The 19,456-nt window shown below is 48.0% G+C and overlaps 1 protein-coding gene across 3 annotated transcripts in view; it reads right to left on the reverse strand.

The window, feature by feature from the left end:
• Positions 1–19,456, reverse strand: part of LOC126262714 (inactive dipeptidyl peptidase 10) — a 1,533,490-nt gene that overhangs the window by 80,899 nt on the left and 1,433,135 nt on the right. For all 3 annotated transcript variants that reach the window (XM_049959500.1, XM_049959499.1, XM_049959498.1), the window contains exons 14-15: positions 18,221–18,459; positions 10,244–10,429 (exon numbers count right to left, since the gene is read on the reverse strand). In XM_049959500.1, the coding sequence (XP_049815457.1) occupies positions 10,244–10,429; positions 18,221–18,459 (425 nt within the window). The remainder of the gene's footprint in view (positions 1–10,243; positions 10,430–18,220; positions 18,460–19,456) is intronic.

A 19,456-nucleotide genomic window follows, 5' to 3' on the forward strand; every position in this document is an offset into this window, starting at 1 on the left:
AGCCACATTGGGTGTTTGGGAGGAGGTGGTTTTGGCAGAGGTGGTGATGGATGCGCTGGGAAAGGATGGATTCCAAGAGCTTGCTGAACACCGATGTGAGACAGATAGGACAGTAGGAAGAGGCATCAGATGGAGGCTTGTTGGGTTTGGAGAACATCAGGATACGGGAGGTTTTCCACATGTCGGGATAAAAGCCAGTGGAAAGGATGACATTGTAGAGGGTGGCAAGGATTGAAAGGAACGAGGGAGGGCAGCGTTTGAGGTGGCGGTAGGTAACGCAGTCATGGCCGGGAGCAGTGTTGCGTTTAGTGCAGAGTGTGAGGCTGATGTCCTGGGTAGTGATGGGAGTGTTAAGTTCAGATGGTGGGGTGTGGCCCAAGTACTGGAATCTAGGAGCAAGGGGAGGAACAGAGGTATTCGTACGGTCCATGACATCAGGGAAGAGGGAATAATAAAAGTGGGGATCATCTGGGATGGAAAAAACATCAGAGAGGTGGGAGGCAAAGTGGTTGGCCTTACTGAGGTTGTCAGGAAAGGGACGGTCATTAAGGAGGAGAGGGTACTGGGGGGTGGGGCGGTTCCCAGTAAGGCGGTGGAAAGCAGACCAATACTTGGAAGAGTTTATGGGGAGCGTGGTGTTGAGTTGTGTACATGTCTGGCGCCAGGCACGGCGTTTCTTCGCAGTAAGCAGGTTGCGGATGTGTCGTTGTAATTGCCGTTGGCGGGTAAGTGTATCCCGGTCACGAGTGCGGAGAAAAGAGCGGTAGAGGCGGCGGGACTCTCGAAGGAGAAGGACGGCCTGTGGAGGCAGGGCGGGGCGGTGAGGGTGGATGGCTTTGGTGGGGATATGGGTGGCGACGGCGTCAGACAAGGTCTGGTGCAGGAAGGCAGCAGTGCGAGAGATGTCATCAGGAGATTGGAGGGTAAGGTCGTGGCCGTCAACCTGGGTGTGAATGGAGTCCCGGTAGGCATCCCAGTTGGCACGGGAGTAATCATGGACAAGTTTGGGAGGGACGTCAGGGCGAGGAGCGTTGCGGGGATGGCGACCATTAGAGACAGTGAGGAGAACAGGAGCATGGTCACTGCCAATGAGGTCAAGGACATCTGCGGTGATGCGCTCAAGGTGGTTGGGAGAGGCAAGGACGACATCAGGAGTGGTGTTGGATTTGGGTCGGGTGTGCTGAGGCAGGGGAACCAGGTCGCCCTGGAGAGTGGTGAGAAACTGATGCCACCGCTGGAGGTCAGCAGGATCACGGGTGTGGATATTGAGGTCGGCGGCAATCACGTAGGTGGAGAAGGTGCTGTCAATGTGGGCCAGGAAATAGTACGGGATGGGGGTGCGAGGGCGGACATAAATGGTGGCACAGGTGATGGTAAGGGTGGGGAAGAAGAGGCTGAGGGTGAGATGCTCGGCAGGATTGTTAAGGAGAGGTTGGGGCCGGACAGGGAGGTGCTTGAGGTGGCCTATATCAACTCCGCCACGCGCGAGAGGGTACAGGTTATCGGTGCGGTGTAGGGTGTAAGGAGCCGTGGAGACGGAGATATGGGGTTGAAGGAAGGTTTCATTTAGGACGAAGGCATCCACGCGGTGCTGACCGAGGGTGTGTAGGAAGAGGAGTTTGTGGGTGGGCAGGGAGCGAATGTTGTGGTACAGGAGACGGTAGGATTGTCCTATACTACGTTTGATGGTATTTGTGCCTCCCTGCCCGACAAGGATGATGATGTACATGGCTCGACAACTGTTTCAGTATCACTTTCACTTGTTAAGCAGGTAATGTCATCATTGTACTCATTATACAGGGTGGTCCATTGATAGTGACCAGGCCATATAGCTCACGAAATAAGCATAAAACGAAAAAAAAATACAAAGAATGAAACGCGTCTAGCTTGAAGGGGGAAACCAGATGTCGCTATGGTTGGCCCGCTAGATGGCGCTGCCATACGTCAAATGGATATTAATTCCGTTTTTTTTTAACTAGGAACCCCCATTTTTTATTACATAATCGTGTAGTACGTAAGGAAATATGAATGTTTTAGTTGGATCACTTTTTTCGCTTTGTGGTAGCTGGCGCTGTAATAGTCACAAACGTACAAGTACGTGGTATCACGTAACATTCCGCAGTGCGGACGGTATTTGCTTCGTGATACATTACCCGTGTTAAAATGGGCCGTTAACCAATTGCGGAAAAGGTCGATATCGTGTTGATGTATGGCTACTGTGGTCAAAATGCCCAACGGGCGTGTGCTATGTATCCTGCTCGATATCCTGGACGACCTCATTCAAGTGACCGCACCGTTCGCCGGATAGTTACGTTATTTAAGGAAAGAGGAAGTGTTCAGCCACATGTGAAACGTCAACCACGACCTGCTACAAATGACGATGCCCAAGTAGGTGTTTTAGCTGCTGTCGCAGCTAATCCGCACATCCGTAGCAGAGAAAGTGCGTGAGAATCGGGAATCTCAAAATCGTCGGTGTTGAGAATGCTACATCAAAATCGATTCACCAGTACCATATTTCTTTGCACCAGGAATTGCATTGCGACGACTTTGAACGTCGTGTACAGTTCTGCAACTGGGCACAGAGAAATTACGGGACGATGACAGATTTTTTGCACGCGTTCTATTTAGCGACGAAGCGTCATTCACCAACAGCGTAACGCAAACCGGCATATTATGCACGATGGCTGCTACAAGTGGAACATCAGCGATCTTGGCGGGTTAATGTATGGTACGGCATTATGGGAGCAAGTATAATTGGCCCCTATTTCATGGATGGCAATCTAAATGGTTCAATGTATGTTGATTTCCTACGTAATGTTCTAGCGATGTTACTACAAGATGTTTCACTGCATGACAGAATGGCGATGTACTTCCAACATTATGCATGTCCCGGCACATAGCTCGCGTGCGGTGGAAGCGGTATTGAATAGCATATTTCGTGACAGGTGGATTGGGCGTTGAAGCACCATACCATGGCCCGCACGTTCACCGGATCTGACGTCCCCGGATTTCTTTCTGTGGGAAAAGTTGAAGGATATTTGCTGTCGTGATCCACCGACAACGCCTGACAACATGCGTTAGCGCATTGTCAATGCATGTGCGAACGTTACAGAAGGCGAACTACTCGCTGTTGAGAGGAATGTCGTTACACGTATTGCCAAATGCATTGAGGTTGATGGACATCATTTTGAGCATTTATTGCATTAATGTGGTATTTACAAGTAATCGCGCTGTAACAGCATGCGTTCTCAGAAATGGTAAGTTCACAAAGGTACATGTATCTCATTGGAACAACAGAAATAAAATGTTCAAACGTACCTACGTTTTGTATTTTAATTTAAAAAACCTACCTGTTACCGACTGTACGTCTAAAATTGTGAGCCATATGTATTACAGTGCCATCTATCACAAAGCGAAAAAATTGGTCCAACTAAAACATTCATATTTCTTTACGTACTACACGAATATGTAACAAAAAATGGGGATACCTATTTTAAAAAACGCAGTTGATATCCGCTTGACCTATGACAGCGCCATCTAGCGGGCCAACCATAGCGCCATATGGTTTCCCTCTTCAAGCTAGACAAGTTTCGTTGTTTGTAGTTTTTTCGTTTGACGCTTATTTCGTGAGATATTTGGCCCGGTGACGATCAATGGACCACCCTGTATACACTGTCTGCAGAGTCGAGTATATACAACATCACACATTCCACGCACTCATCTTGCAGATACACTAATAGTTCATCTGACACTTCTTTCTCAGTCGACGAAATTCCTTGGGTTCCCCTCTGACGAAATGTCAACTTCCACAACTGATGTAGATACAATGCAGTGTTTGCTTTGTTTGTCGTTACCATTTCTCTGCTTTGTATCAACACCACTAGCATTGTAGCACTGGTGTGGGTAACTTGTCGATTAAAAAGTTCAATTACGCTCCGTAGCCTCATGCTGTGCTCACCGTTCGTTACCTCCAGTCCCGTCCCATGTTGCCTCTAGCGTTCAATATTGTGACAGACAAGATGTGGGGCGTCGAATGCCGTAAACATCATTGGCCACTGGCCCCTGTGGCCAAGCGTTTCTAGGCGCTTCAGTCTGGAACCGCGCGACCGCTACGGTCGCAGGTTCGAATCCTGCCTCGGGCATGGATGTGTGTGATGTCCTTAGATTAGTTAGGATTAAGTAGTTCTAAGTTCTAGGGACTGATGATCTCAGATGTTTAGTCCCATAGTGCTCAGAGCCATTTGAACCATATGAACCATCCATGGCCTTTTTGCGACCTCGCACTCAAGGGGTTCCTTGTGAGGCTCCTCATAGGATTTGGTGCCACAGCTCCGCTGACCCGCTGTTCATCTCCAGACTCCTGCCCTTGGCAGCGGGTCATTTCCCATATAGAATAACCTCCCCTCGCCTCCGCAGTGAACGCGTGCGGTGCCTGGGTCGCCGAGATCAGGTGTTACACAGACGAACGCCGCTGCAGCAGAAACAGGGAAACTCCACTGACGTGAAGCCCACTGCCTAGTATCCGGCCGCCAGCCATCGCTCAGCCTGACATCAGCATCGCAGCATCGCAGGGCGCCTACATGAGCATATCTCCACCCCAAGGCAGAAGCAGCTGCCGCAAACCGACACCGGACAAGGCCACCGCAATGAGGCATGTGTGCCTCGCATTACTAACTGTGTGATGTGTGCTTAAAATTCTCGTGGACAGCGATATGTCTCTGGGCCCAGCCTTACTCACCCTAGCGAGTGCCCACTGCATTCTGCAGTTGGAATTACGTGAGCAAAGGTAGTCAGACGCCGATTTAGCGCCCCAAAAATACTTCAAGAATTTGTCCACCGCTTTTAATCGGGAATTTTTATGTTAGGCCCTTTCTTGATGGATGATTCCACCGAGCGAGAATTATAAGAACTATATTACACTACTGGCCATTAAAATTGCTACACCAAGAAGAAATGCAGATAATAAATGGGTATTTATTGGACAAATATATTATACTAGAACTGACATGTGATTACATTTTCACGCAATTTGGGTGCATAGATCCTAAGGAAGCAGTACCCAGAAAAACCACCTCTGTCCGTAATAACGGCCTTGATACGCCTGGGCATTGAGTCAAACAGAGCTTGGATGGCGTGTACAGGTACAACTCCACATGCAGCTTCAACACGATACCACAGTTCATCAAGACTAGTGACTGGCGTATTGTGACGAGCCAGTTGCTCGGCCCCCATTGACCAGACGTCTTCAATTGGTGAGAGATCTGGAGAATGTGCTGGCCAGGGCAGCAGTCGAACATTTTCTGTATCCAGAAAGGCCCGTACAGGACCTGCAACATAAGGTCGTGCTTTATTCTGCTGAAATGTAGCGTTTCGCAGGGATAGAATAAAGGGTAGAGCCACGGGTCGTAACATATCTAAAATGTAACGTCCACTGTTCAAAGTGCCGTCAATGCGAACAAGAGGTGACCGAGACGTGTAGCCAATGGCGACCCATACCATCACGCCGGGTGATACCCCAGTATGGTGATGACGAATACACGCTTGCAATGTGCGTTCACCGCGATGTCGCCAAACACGGATGCGACCATCATGATGCTGTAAACAGAACCTGGATCCATCCGAAAAAATGACGTTTGGCATTCGTGCACCCAGGTCCGTCGTTGAGTACACCATCGCAGGCGCTCCTGTCTGTGGTGCAGCGTCAAGGGTAACCGCAGCCATGGTCTCCGAGCTGATAGTCCATGCTGCTGCAAACGTCGTCGAACTTATTCGTGATGATGGTTGTTGTCTTGCAAACGTCCCCATCTGTTGACTCAGAGATCGAGACGTGGCTGCACGATCCTTTACAGCCATGCGGATAAGATGCCTGTCATCTCGACTGATAATGATACGAGGCCGTTGGTATCCAGCACGGCGTTCCGTATTACCCTCCGGAACTCACCGATTCCATATTCTGCTAACAATCATTGGATCTCGACCAACGCGAGCAGCAATGTCGCGATACGGTAAACCGGAATCGCGATAGGCTACAATCCGACCTTTATCCAAGTCGGAAACGGGATGGTACGCATTTCTCCTCGTTACACGAGGCATCACAACAACGTTTCACCACGCAACGCCGGTCAACTGCAGTTTGTGTATGAGAAATCGGTTGGAAACTTTCCTCATGTCAGAACGTTGTAGGTGTCGCCACCGGCGCCAAACTTGTGTGAATGCTCTGAAAAGCTAATCATTTGCATATCACAGCATATTATTCCTGTCGCATAAATCTGGCGTCTGTAGCACGTCATCTTCGTGGTGTAGCAATTTTAATGGCCAGTAGTGTATTTTTTCATGTTAGCATTCGAGAACGGGAAAAGGGCAGTTATGAGCTAAAACTCAGTCTTTCACGTTATTAAAACACAACTGCCACAAGTAAGTCAGTCTACAGCCACGGAGCTCAACCACGTCTGCAGTGGATAAATTAATATTAACAAACTACGCTGCTGTGCAAAATGAAGGAGGAGTTAGATAAAGTAACATAACATATTAAAAACTCGCCGAAATGAATGAAAGTGGGGGAACATGTTGCCAGAGTCCTCACAGTAGTGTACAGGAAGCTGGCCGTCATATGGCGTGAGGTCAGCGTGACGACAGCGCCAAATGGGGTCAGCCCCGCAATAAGAGGCAGCGGAAAGAAGGAGAAAGGCCAGTGTTTGGCAGCCACCGACCAGTAACGGTGCACTGCGGTGGTATTCTTCATTGGAACATGGCCTGGAGACCACATCTGGATGACCTCACATAGGAAACAATCATCTGGTATCCCAAGGAGGAAGTGTAGCCCAGGAGTGTGGTATTGCTCACAGCATTGCTTCACAGGTACTGCTGCTTTAAGGAATGGAGATAGTGCACCATTACCAAGTACAGCAACAGATCACCGCTACACTGTGTATCAGGCAAGAAGGGACCAATGTCAAACAGCAGGTGCAATTGGAACCACATTTAACAGTACTGCAAGGCACACAATCTCACGTTTCATAGTATGTTGTGTTCCATTGACATCTGCACATCGACGGCACGTTTGTGATGGTGTCAAGAGCGTTGCGGCTGAACTAACGAGGAGTGAGGTGGCATGCTCTCTTGAATGAGAGCCGATTAGCTCTGAGCAGTGATCGTGGAGTTTCCCTTACATTTCGAAAGGTGGGAAATGTAATGCACACAGGAACATCGACGAACATGATCGTTTTGGTGGTCCAGGTGTTGCGGTGTGGGGAGGCATAATGTTGCGTGGGCGTCGCGACTTCCAGATCTTTGAGCACGGAACACTCCCAAGTCAACGTTGTTGTGACACTACGCTCCTTGCGTAGAATGTCTTTTCAGCAGTGGATTCGGCCCTGACTTTATTGACGGACGAGAAAGCGCGACCGCATCGAGCAGCGCTGGCGGAGCAGCTCTCGGAACGAGAGGATACTCGGCGAATGGATCAGCATGCCCATTCCCACCACTGTAATCCCATCCAGCACGTGTTGTGTCTCCTGCAGCACGCGCAGATGCACCAACGACCGTGCGACAGTTGTCAACAGCGCGCGGGAGAATGGAATGCGCTACCAGAATATCGCCTCACCGACCTTGTGGCCAGCATGGGAACACGTTGCAGAAAATGCACTGCTGTCCGTGGTGATCACCATATTAAGAACCATGTTCCGCCTTTCACAATGTCGTGAGGACTTTAATAAATCGCGGTGACTTGCGTAATTATTGTATTAGAATAGAGTTGTCATTACTATTCTTCTTACTGCGTATTTGTTTCAGACATAGGATGGCAATTATTGAACTATATGATATTGAAACTATATGATAATGGTTTTTATAGACATAGAAAAGACATATGACTCAGTTAACAGGGAAAGACTCTGGGAAGCAATGAAGAAGATAGATACAGAAGATGGATACATTAATGTAATAAAGACAATGTTCAGAGGACACAGTTGTAGAATTAGAACACCATTGGGGAACTCTGAATACTTCGAAATAAGACAAGGACTTAAGCAAGGAAGTATTCTATCTCCTGCACTTTTTAATGTTGTGATGTAGAGAATGAATAGCGCAGTTAAAAAAAAATGGTTCAAATGGCTCCGAGCATTATGGGACTTAACATCTATGGTCATCAGTCCCCTAGGACTTAGAACTACTTAAACCTAACTAACCTAAGGACAGCACACGACACCCAGTCATCACGACGCAGAGAAAATCCCTGACCACGACGGGAATCGAACCCGGGGACCCGGGCGTGGGAGGCGAGAACGCTACCGCACGACCACGAGCTGCGGACAATAGCGCAGTTAAAGATAGAGTAAAAGAAAAAGACCATTTTTGCAGATGATATGGTAATATAGGGTGATAAAGAGGTAGATGTACAGTTACAACTTGATGCGTGGAAGGAAATAATGAAAAGGTATGGATTAAAACTAAATAAAGATAAGAGTGAAGTAATGGTATTAGGAAGACAGAAAGGAATCAACGGAAATGTTACCTTGAATGGAGAACCCCTCAAAGTGGTGGAAAGTCTCACTTATTTAGGGCCTGAAATATCTAGGGATGGAAGAATAACCAACGAAATTAATAGGAGTTTACAGAAGGGAGGCAACTTCTACCAAAGAATAGAACACCTGATTTGGAATAAGGAAGTTTCAGAAAATGCAAAACTCCTTATGTATAAGAATTATTACTTCCCTATTGTCACCTATGGTGGGGAAACATGGACATGACAGAAAGGGACTGGAGCAGACTGCAAGCAGTTAAGGGAAAAACAAGAATGGACAGAGTAAGGAATGTAGAGATTAGAAACGACCTTAAACAAGAAAGTATGAGAGAAGAAATTGAAAAAAAAAAAGAGATTAAAATGGTATGGGCATGTTAAGAGGATGCATGGGCAGAGACTCCCCAAAATTATGGAAGAACTAAAGATGAATGGAAAAAGACCTAGAGGGCGCCCAAGAATACGGTGGAAAATGGGAGTGAGAATATCTGTGGAAAAGAGAGGTGTGACCTGGCAGTGAGTGGAGGAAGAAAAGTTGTGGGAGGACCGAGCCAAATGGAGAGGACTCGTCAGCACCGAGACCCGGCAGTAGCCGGAGCGGGATCCGGATACAGATAGATGAAAAAAAGCTACGGCATGCTGTACAGATTGTCTTTAATATAGTCCCACGAAAAGGCGTCGCATATGTTTTCATCCGGAGAATATTGCGGCCAAGCTAGGCCAATGCCAGTGGTCTCTGAGTACCCAAGAGCCAGAATTCGCTCTCTAAAATGTTCCTCCCGGACATTAAACACTCTCTTACTTCGATGGGGTCGAGGTCCGTCTTGCATGAACCACATCATGTCGAAATTAGGGTCATTTTGGGTCATGGGGATGAAATCATCTTCCAAAACCTTCACGTACCGTTCGGTAGCCATCGTGCCATCAAGGAATATCGCACCGACTATTACATGACTGGACATTGCACACCACACAGTCACCTGTTAAGGCCGAAGACACCTCTCGAGTCCGCAGCTCGTGGTCGTGCGGTAGCGTTCTCGCTTCCCGCGCCCGGGTCCCCGGGTTCGATTCCCGGCGGGGTCAGCGATTTTCTCTGCCTCGTGATGACTGGGTGTTGCGTGATGTCCTTAGGTTAGTTAGGTTTAAGTAGTTCTAAGTGCTACGGGACTGATGACCATAGCTGTTAAGTCCCATAGTGCTCAGAGCCATTTCAGACCTCTCGATCGCGAAATGCGGATTCTCAGTCCCCCAAACGCGCCAATTTTGCTTATTGACGAACCCATCCGAATGAAAGTGAACTTCGTCGCTAAACCAAATCATACAATTCCCATCAGGCCCCGCGGCAAATCGTGCAGTTTGAACGTCCTAACGCAAACCGTTCAGGAGTTATGGCGATTTTATTTCACATAGTTCAATAATTGTCACCCCTTTACCTTCTGTATTATTATGTAGGAGTTATTTATATGTGTGGCCATGTTTCATGGAGAAATGTGACTTGGCAGTGACACATCGTGTGGAAGTGAGTTTCACCCTTAAGGTCTGCACATCGCTGTATTATCGTAAAACCCTGATACCGCGATTTGAGTTGGGGTAGCTGGCAACGAGGCATGTAGCACGTGTGACTGGCAGCAGTTCGACTACCAGAGCACGTGGGTATGACTCACGTGGCACGTCGGAGCGACGGCCACAGGCGGTGAGCGGTGAGCGTTGAGCGGTGAGGCCTACCTGAGCACGGCGATCTGGTCCTGGACCTCGACGCCGCCGAGCCTGCGGAAGAGCGCGCGACTGCCCTGCCCCCTGGAGCCGCGCACGTCCAGCTTCACGTAGACCACGTCGTTGCGGCTGGACATGTACGTGCCCCAGTCGATGGCGAACCGCTCGCTCACCGCCAGGCTGCCCGGCCGCCCGTTACTGCAACACGCATCCACACCCTCAACTTCCCACAAACAACAGTTTGAGAGTCACACAAGTGCTGTAGTAATGGCAGACAAAAGTTTTACTTGTCATATCAAAAGAATGAATCTCTGATAATGAAACTCGCTGATGGGCTAAGTCCTCCTCTACACAGTCGTATTTTAATGCGACACATTTTTTTTCCAGCTATAGCTGTCTTAGCAGTTCTCTATAGAAGTCTGCATATTCTTATTTTAGGAAAGAATCTACCTCGATAATCACTTCGTCAGCATTCCGTAAAAACCTCGCACGTAGTAGTTTCTGAGAAAAGAAGAAGATGCCACGGAATACTGTGTCAGGACAATGTGGAGGGCGAAACTAAATCTGACATCCCACAGAAGGAGCAATAGTTACTGTGTCCTGCCCAGAATGAGCTGGTGCGTTATCGCCTAGAAAAATACCCCATTGGACAGCTTTCGTCGATGCTTCACAGCCTCTGTAACTTATTGAGGAGGTTTCGGTAGAATGTTCCTGTGACCGTTTGCACCATACAAGTATAATCTGTTAGCAACACACCACGGCAGCCCCAAAAATCCTCAGCATCCCCTTGTCCCATGACGGTCGGATGTGTTCAGCTCTCTCGTATCAGTGATTCCACCAGTTTCCACTGCTTGCTTTCCCTCTTTGTGTCGAGCCCATAGTGATATAGTCAGCACTCGTCCACGCTGATTAGGGGGCTAAGGAAGCCATCTGGATTTGCCTGACACAGGTGCAACGCTTCCGCTACTGCCTCAGTTCAGTAGATTTTTGAAATGGTGTGAGCGGTTGCGGAACCCAGAGGGCAGCGACCTTTGTCGTGTTCAGCATGTCGTGGAACATGTTTAAAACTGATCCACAACTGATTTTCAAGTTTTCCTCTATCGGTTCCCTTGCGATAGGCCTGTTTTCGAACACTAATGCCTTCGTTTCTTTTGTGATTCCTGGTACTTCACTTCGCTTTCGTTATTCGGACTTGTATGACCACAATGCAAACCATTGCGCCACCTAACCACTCTATCATACGGTGCTGAATTCTTGCCACTCACTCAGCATGGATTGTTGCAGCCCTTTTCCCTTCAAACAAACAAAAGCGAACTACCGCATCATTCCTTTTTGGTTTCTCTAGCAGCGTACCACGGGCTACAGTACTGAGGCGTGTGAATTTCAATGCGTAAACGGACTGCAGGCGTTTTCCGGCAAACAAACAACAAATTAATGACGTAATATTATTCATTCGAGACGATAATGAATACATCATGACTACCTCTACTAAATTTATTCGTAACTGCGAAGTGTTGCAACGTCACAAGGCTGATGGTTTGAGGGTATTTTGATTGTTTTAGTGCCCATAACCAGAAAAAAAGGAAAATACGGTGGTAATTTCTCAAAAAATGCACATAATTTTGTCAAAATAACTCAACATATTTGTTACATAGTGCGAAATTAAAACCCGTAACTTGTTCACTGCATTATGAGCTCCCTGCTTTTCCTGATATGAAAGTATAGGATCAGAATTATTGGATGAAAAACCAGTACCACTGAATGCCTATGAAATACACTGAAGAACGAAAGAAACTGGTACACCTGCCTATTATCGTGCTGGGCCCTCGCGAGCAGGCAGAAGTGCCGCAATACGACATGGCATGGAATCGACTAATGTCTGAAGCAGTGCTGGAGGGAAGTGACACCATGAATCCTGCAGGGCTGTCCATACATCTGTAAGAATACGTGGGGGTGGAGATCTCTTCTGAACAGCACTTTGCAAGGCATCGCAGATATGCCCTATAATGTTCATGTCTGGGGCGTTTGGCGGCCAGCGGTAGTGTTTAAACTCAGAAGTGTGTTCCTGGAGCCAGTCTGTAGCAATTCTGGACGTGTGGGATGTCGCATTGTCCTGCTGGAATTGCCCAAGTCCGTTGTAAAGTACAATGAACACGAATGGATGCAGGTGATCAGAGAGGATATTTACGTACGTGTCAACTGACAGAGTCGTATTTAGACGTATCAGGGGTCAGATACCACGCCAACTGCACAAGCCACACACCATTACAGAACCTCCACCAACTTGAACAGTCCCATGCTGACTTGCAGGGTCCACGGATTCATGAGGTTGCCTCCATAGCCGTACACGCCCATCGTCCCGATTCAATTTGAAACGAGACTCGTCTTACCAGCCAACATGCTTCCAGTCCTCAACAGTCCAAGGTCGGTGTTGAAGGGCCCAGGCGAGGCCTAAAGCTTTGTGAAATGCGGTCATGAGGTACACGAGTGGGCCTTCGGCTCCGAAACCCCATATACATGATGTTTCGTTGAATGTTGAGCACACTGACATTTGCTGCTGGCCCAGCACTGAAATGTGGAGCAATCTGCGGAAGGGCTTCACTTCTGTCACGTTGAACGATTCTCTTCAGTCCCCCGTTCTTGCAGATCTTTTTCCGTCGCAGCGATGTTGGAGATTTCATGTTTTACCGGATTCTCGGTATTCACAGTACATTCGTGAAATGGTCATACGGGAAAATCCACGCATCATTGCCATCTCGGAGATGCTGTGTCCCATCGCTCTTGCACCGACTATAACACCATGTTCAATTTGATTTATATCTTGATAACCTGCCATTTTAGCAGCAGTAACCGATCTAACAAGTGCCCAGACACTTGTTTTATACAGGGTGTTACAAAAAGGTACGGCCAAACTTTCAGGAAACATTCCTCACACACAAATAAAGAAAATATGTTATGTGGACATGTGTCCGGAAACGCTTAATTTCCATGTTAGAGCTCATTTTAGTTTCGTCAGTATGTACTGTACTTCCTCGATTCACCGCCAGTTGGCCCAATTGAAGGAAGGTAATGTTGACTTCGGCGCTGGTGTTGACACGCGACATTTCTGTGAACTTTCAAATAACTTCCGGGAATTCAGCCAGGTAACACTTTCAGCGACCGCCGATATTTTGGCGGGAGAACACCCCGCCATTTTCAAGGCAAACTGCAACGGACAGGCGACGTACATGCAAATTTAAAACCTCGGTTCTTGGACTGAAGCAGGAAAGATAACACAAACACACACTGAACACTAGTGCCACCAAAGATGACCAAAGTCAGAGCTATCGATAGTGAGACTATGACTTCGCAGGTGAGGCAGCATTGACTCTGTCCCTCTGTTTTTTGACAAGGGAGAGAGCCGGATTCCAAACAGAGTTTAAACAGAAACCTCCATCCCTGTTAACGAGGTTGCTCGCTAATTTAATCTCAACTGCCTCCCTAATGACACTGTCCCAATAGCTGGACGTGCATGCCAATATCTCGGTGTTATTATATAACATGGGGTGACCAGTATCCAAGCAATGTTCGGCAATAGCAGATCTATTTGGCTGCTGTAATCGTGTGTGCCGTTTATGCTCAGTACATTTGTCCTCCACGGTCCTGATAGTTTGACCAATATATGCCATGCCGCAGCTACAAGGAATACGATATACACCCGCCTTACGCAGTCCAAGATCATCCTTAACGGAACTCAAAAGTGCTCTAATTTTAGATGGAGGTCGGAAAACACATTTCACATCGTATTTCCGTAAAATACGACCGATCTTATTGGACGTGTTTCCTACGTAAGGCAAAAAGGCAGTAGACTTAGGTGTTGACTCAGAATTATCATCGATCACCCGATGTACAGTTGGTCGATAGCGCAACGCACGTTCAATCTGTCTATCACTATAACCATTTTGACGAAATGTAACTTCAAGATGGGACAGCTCAGCTGGCAAAGTCTCAGCGTCAGAAACGACATATGCCCTGTGTACCAAGGTACGAAGAACCCCTTCACGCTGAGCCGGATGGTGACAACTATTAGCTTGTAAGTACAAGTCGGTGTGAGTACGTTTCCTGTAGACTGCATGTCCCAATGATCCATCATCCTTCCTCCTAACCAACACGTCGAGAAAGGGAAGGCAACCATCCTCTTCCACCTCCATCGTAAAACGAATGTTCGGGTGGATCGAGTTCAGATGTTCTAGAAAGACATTCAAATTCTCCCTACCGTGAGGCCAAACAACGAAGGTATCGTCAACGTATCTAAAGAAACAGGCGGGTTTTAAAGGCGCCGACTCCAATGCACGTTCCTCGAAGTCTTCCATAAACAAATTTGCGATCACAGGAGACAACGGACTACCCATCGCAACTCCATCTGTCTGCTCGTAATACTGGTCATTAAATAAAAAGTAAGTGGATGTCAACACATGCCTCAAGAGATTAGTTGAATCAGCACCAAACCTGGCCTCAATTAACCGCAACGAATCAGAGGAACACGAGTGAAGAGAGAGACCACATCGAAACTCACTAAAATATCAGAGTCATTCAGCCTCAGTCCCTCCAAACGACGTAAAAATTCAGCTGAGTTCCTGATATGATGTTCACACCGTCCTACTTGTGGACTCAACAGAGAAGCAAGATGCTTGGATACACGATATGTCGGAGCGCCGATGTTACTCACTATAGGACGGAAAGGAACCCCTTCTTTATGAACCTTTGGAAGGCCATATAACCTAGGGGGAACGGCACTATAGGTGTTAAGCCTCTTGATAGTGTCCTGCAACAAACCACATTTCTTCAGGAGGCTGTTGGTCTTTCTCTCAACACTTTTCGTGGGGTTCAAAAAATGGTTCAAATGGCTCTGAGCACTATGGGACTCAACATCTGAGGTCATAAGTCCCCTAGAACTTAGAACTACTTAAACCTAACTAACCTAAGGACAACACACACACCCATGCCCGAGGCAGGATTCGAACCTGCGACCGTAGCAGTCCCGCGGTTCCGGACTGCAGCGCCAGAACCGCTAGACCACCGCGGCCGGCTTTCGTGGGGTCAGCATCGATTCTGCGTTACGCTGAATCAGATAGTAAACGTTGCATCTTTTGTACATAAGAAATGTATAGATATTGGCATGCACGTCCAGCTATTGGGGCAGTGTTATTAGGGAGGCAGTTGAGATTAAATTAGCGAGCAACCTCGTTAACAGGGATGGAGGTTTCTGTTTAAACTCTGTTTGGAATCCGGCTCTCTCCCTTGTCAAAAAACAGAGGGACAGAGTCAATGCTGCCTCACCTGCGAATTCATAGTCTCACTATCGATAGCTCTGACTTTGGTCATCTTTGGTGGCACTAGTGTTCAGTGTGTGTGTGTGTGTTATCTTTCCTGCTTCAGTCCGAGAACCGAGGTTTTAAATTTGCATGTACGCTGCCTGTCAGTTGCAGTTTGCCTTGAAAATGGCGGGGTGTTCTCCCGCCGAAATATCGGCGGTCGCTGAAAGTGTTACCTGGCTGAATTCCCGGAAGTTATTTGAAAGTTGTATACGCCAGGAGAAACTCAGGTCTCACATTTCTGTGAACGTTTGGGCAGGCATTGTTGGTGATGTCTTGATTGGGCCCCATGTTCTTCCACCTACGCTCAATGGAGCACGTTATCATGATTTCATACGGGATCCTCTACCTGTGCTGCTAGAACACGTGCCTTTACAAGTACGACACAACATGTGGTTCATGCACGATGGAGCTCCTGTACATTTCAGTCGAAGTGTTCGTACGCTTCTCAACAACAGATTCGGTGGCCGATGGATTGGTAGAGGCGGACCAATTCCATAGTCTCCACGCTCTCCTGACCTCAACCCTATTGACTTTCATTTATGGGGGCATTTGAAAGCGCTTGTCTACGCAACCGCGGTACCAAATGTAGAGACTCTTCGTGGTCGTATTGTGGACGGCTGTGATACAATACGCCATTCTCCGGGGCTGCATCAGCGCGTCAGGGATTCCATGCGACGGAGGGTGGATGCATGTATCCTCGCTAACGGAAGACATATTGAACATTTCCTGTAACAAAGTGTTTGAAGCCACGCTGATACGTTCTGTTGCTGTGTGTTTCCATTCCATGATTAATGTGATTTGAAGAGAAGTAATAAAATGAACATGGAAAGTAAGCGTTTCCGGATACATGTCCACATAACATATTTTCTTTCTTTGTGTGTGAGGAATGTTTCCTGAAAGTTTGGCCGTACCTTTTTGTAACACCCTGTATAGGCGTTGCTGACCGCAGCGGCGTATTCTACCTGTTTACATGTCTCTGTATTTGAATACGCATGCCTAAACCAGCTTCTTTGGGCTTCAGTGTATTTATATATAGCCAGTCTCCTTCCTTTAGGTCTGTGGTCAGCGTGGCCCCGTCGACACTTTCCTTCCATGCTGTTTGTGGGCATCATCCCTTGCTTTCCTCTTGTGGAGTCTACATCCCGCTTCGCTTTTACCCACCCGTCTAGAGAGCCCCGCCATAATAGTTCTTTTGTTTCTTATAGCATCGTTTAGCGTCTTCCTAACTCCTATAACCTGTCTTATTCTCTTATTCTTCAAATGGTCCATCCTTGAAATGGTACAACTTCTGCTCTAAAAGTCTTTTCAGCGCCACCAATGTCTCCCCCCTCCCCGTCTATCAGTTGTCATGTCTGTGCATCACTTGCAGCAATATTCTCAACATTGAATTTACATATTTACTGACTTCCTACTTTTTGGTAAAATGCTATTGTGTATAAATGAGATGAGTTGCTTTATTGTTTTTTTTCTTGTGCTATTTTGTTAGTTATTTGTAATATGTTTGTGCTATTTTATGACATCTATGCTGTCAAGTTTCTCCTTTAGGTGTGTGGTCATCATTTCGTCGTAGAAACTTCTCCGAGGATGGTCGAGTTATGTCGCCCAGCTACACACGCAAACAGTGAGCCAGCAACAGCTAAACATATGGTCATTGGCCCTGCCATGTTAGAGATATAGAGAACTATGTAGTGCAGTGTAAGTTAGTGTAGCATGGTACTTACACTTCTGCGAGGAAGGGGATGGCCATGTCGCTGAACTCGGGATTTAAGGAGTGCGGCAGTAGCTCGATGTGGGCGCGGTAGTCAGTGATGGAGTGTAGTGTAGTTTAGGTTAGTGTATTACGGTACTTATACTTCTGTGAGAATGAGGAAGGAGGCGTTGCCAAACTGAGCACATCAGGAGGGTGGCAGCAGCAGCTGGACGTGTGCATGGTAGCCAGTTAATGAGTGTAGTGTAGTGTAGGTTAGTGTAGTTTGGCACTTACACACCTGTGGGCTGTGGAAGGTGAAGTCATGCAGGTCGGCGTGCAGGCTCGCAGCAGCTGGACGTGGGCACAGTAGTCAGTTATGGAGTGTAGTGTAGTGTTGGTTAGTGTAGTGCAGTACTTCCACTTCTACAAGGACCAAGGACGGGTAAGGCAGTGTAACGGAGCTCGGCGCGACAGGAGGGCGACAGCAGCAGCTCCAAGTGGGTGCGGTAGGCAGTGATGGAGTGTAGTGTGGTTTAGCTTAGTGTAGTGCGGTACTTACACTTCTGTGAGGATGACGAGGGCGGCGTTGCCCAACTCAGCCCAACAGGAGGGTGGCAGCAGCTGCTGGACATGTGCATGGTAGCCACTTATGAGTGTAGTATAGGTTAGTGTAATGTGGCACTTACACTCCTATGAGGCTGGGGAAGGTGAAGTCGTGCAGCTCGGTGTGCCAGTTTGCAGCAGCTGTACGTCGGCACGGTAGTCAGTTATGGAGTGTAGTGTAGTGTTGGTTAGTGTAGTGCGGTACTTCCACTTCTACAAGGACCTAGGGCGGGTAAGGCGGTGTCATGGAGATCGGCGCGCTAGGAGGGCGACAGCAGCAGCTGCAAGTGGGTGCGGTAGGTAGTGATGGAGTGTATGTTAGTGTAGTGTGCTACTTACACTTCTACGAGGACGGGGAAGGCGGCGTCGCGCAGCTCGGCGCGCCACGAGGGCGGCAGCAACAGCTGCACGTGGGCGCGGTAGCCCTGCTGCAGGGGCACCTCGAAGCTCTGCCGCTGCGGCAGCGCCAGCTCGTCCAGCCGGCGGGTCCTCCAGGGCCGCGTGTCGAACAGCACGCGCTGCAGCCGGTGCGTCACCGCGTCGTGCACGCCCGCCAGCGGCAGCCCGGGGCCCTCGCACTGCAACACCACACCGCACGGCACGGCCGTCACCGCCTATGGGCTGTAACACCGCAGCTGCGGGGTTGACGTTGGAGAGCCGGTGGAGAACACTCTAGGCAGGGAGGCAGACCTTGCGCCCCACTGTTCGAACTATTCGTCAAATAAGAAATGACGTAAATAAGAGAAAGATTCAGGAACGGAACTGAAATTCATGGTAAAAGGATGTCAGTAATCACTATTTTCGGTGAAAGTGAGAAACAGTAAGAGGATTTGTTGAATGGAATGAACGCTCTAATGAACTCAAATACGTATTCAGAGTAGACCATAAAAAGCACTCCGTCATCAGGCCACATGTGGCCTACAGGGACCATCCGACCGCCGTGTATCCTCAGAGGAGGATGCGGATAGGAGGGGCGTGGGGTCAGCACACCGCTCTCCCGGTCGTTATGATGTTTTTTTTTTTTTTTTTTTTTTTTTTGACCGGAGCCGTTACTGTTCGGTCGAGTAGCTCCTCAATTGACATCACGAGGCTGAGTGCACCCAGAAAAATGGCAACAGTGCATGGCGGCCCGGATGGTCACCCATCCAAGAGCCGGCCACGCCAGACAGCGCTTAACTTCGGTGATCTGACGGGAACCGGTGTATCCACTGCGGCAAGGCCGTTGCCAAACCATAAAAAGACGAAAGTAATTAGGAGCAGCAGAAATGAGATTAATGGTAGACTCAAAATGGAAATTGGGGACCAAATACTAGACGATCTTGGAAGCGAAATAATACGTGACGAAAGATGTAAGGACGCTATAATGAGCAGATTAGCGCAGGAAAAGGTGGAATTCCTCACTTAAAGAAATCCTGTAGTGTAAAACATGGGCCTTATTTGGCTGAGAAATTGCTGAGAGTGGAAGCCTGGAGTACAGCATTGCATGGAAGTGAATCATGGACTATCGTACAACCGGAAAAGAAGAGAATTGAAGTACTTGTTACCTGGTGTTCCGAAAAGGTTCTGAAAATTAAT

The sequence above is a fragment of the Schistocerca nitens genome, chromosome 6 (genome assembly GCF_023898315.1).
Source record: "Schistocerca nitens isolate TAMUIC-IGC-003100 chromosome 6, iqSchNite1.1, whole genome shotgun sequence".
NCBI lineage: Eukaryota > Metazoa > Arthropoda > Insecta > Orthoptera > Acrididae > Schistocerca > Schistocerca nitens.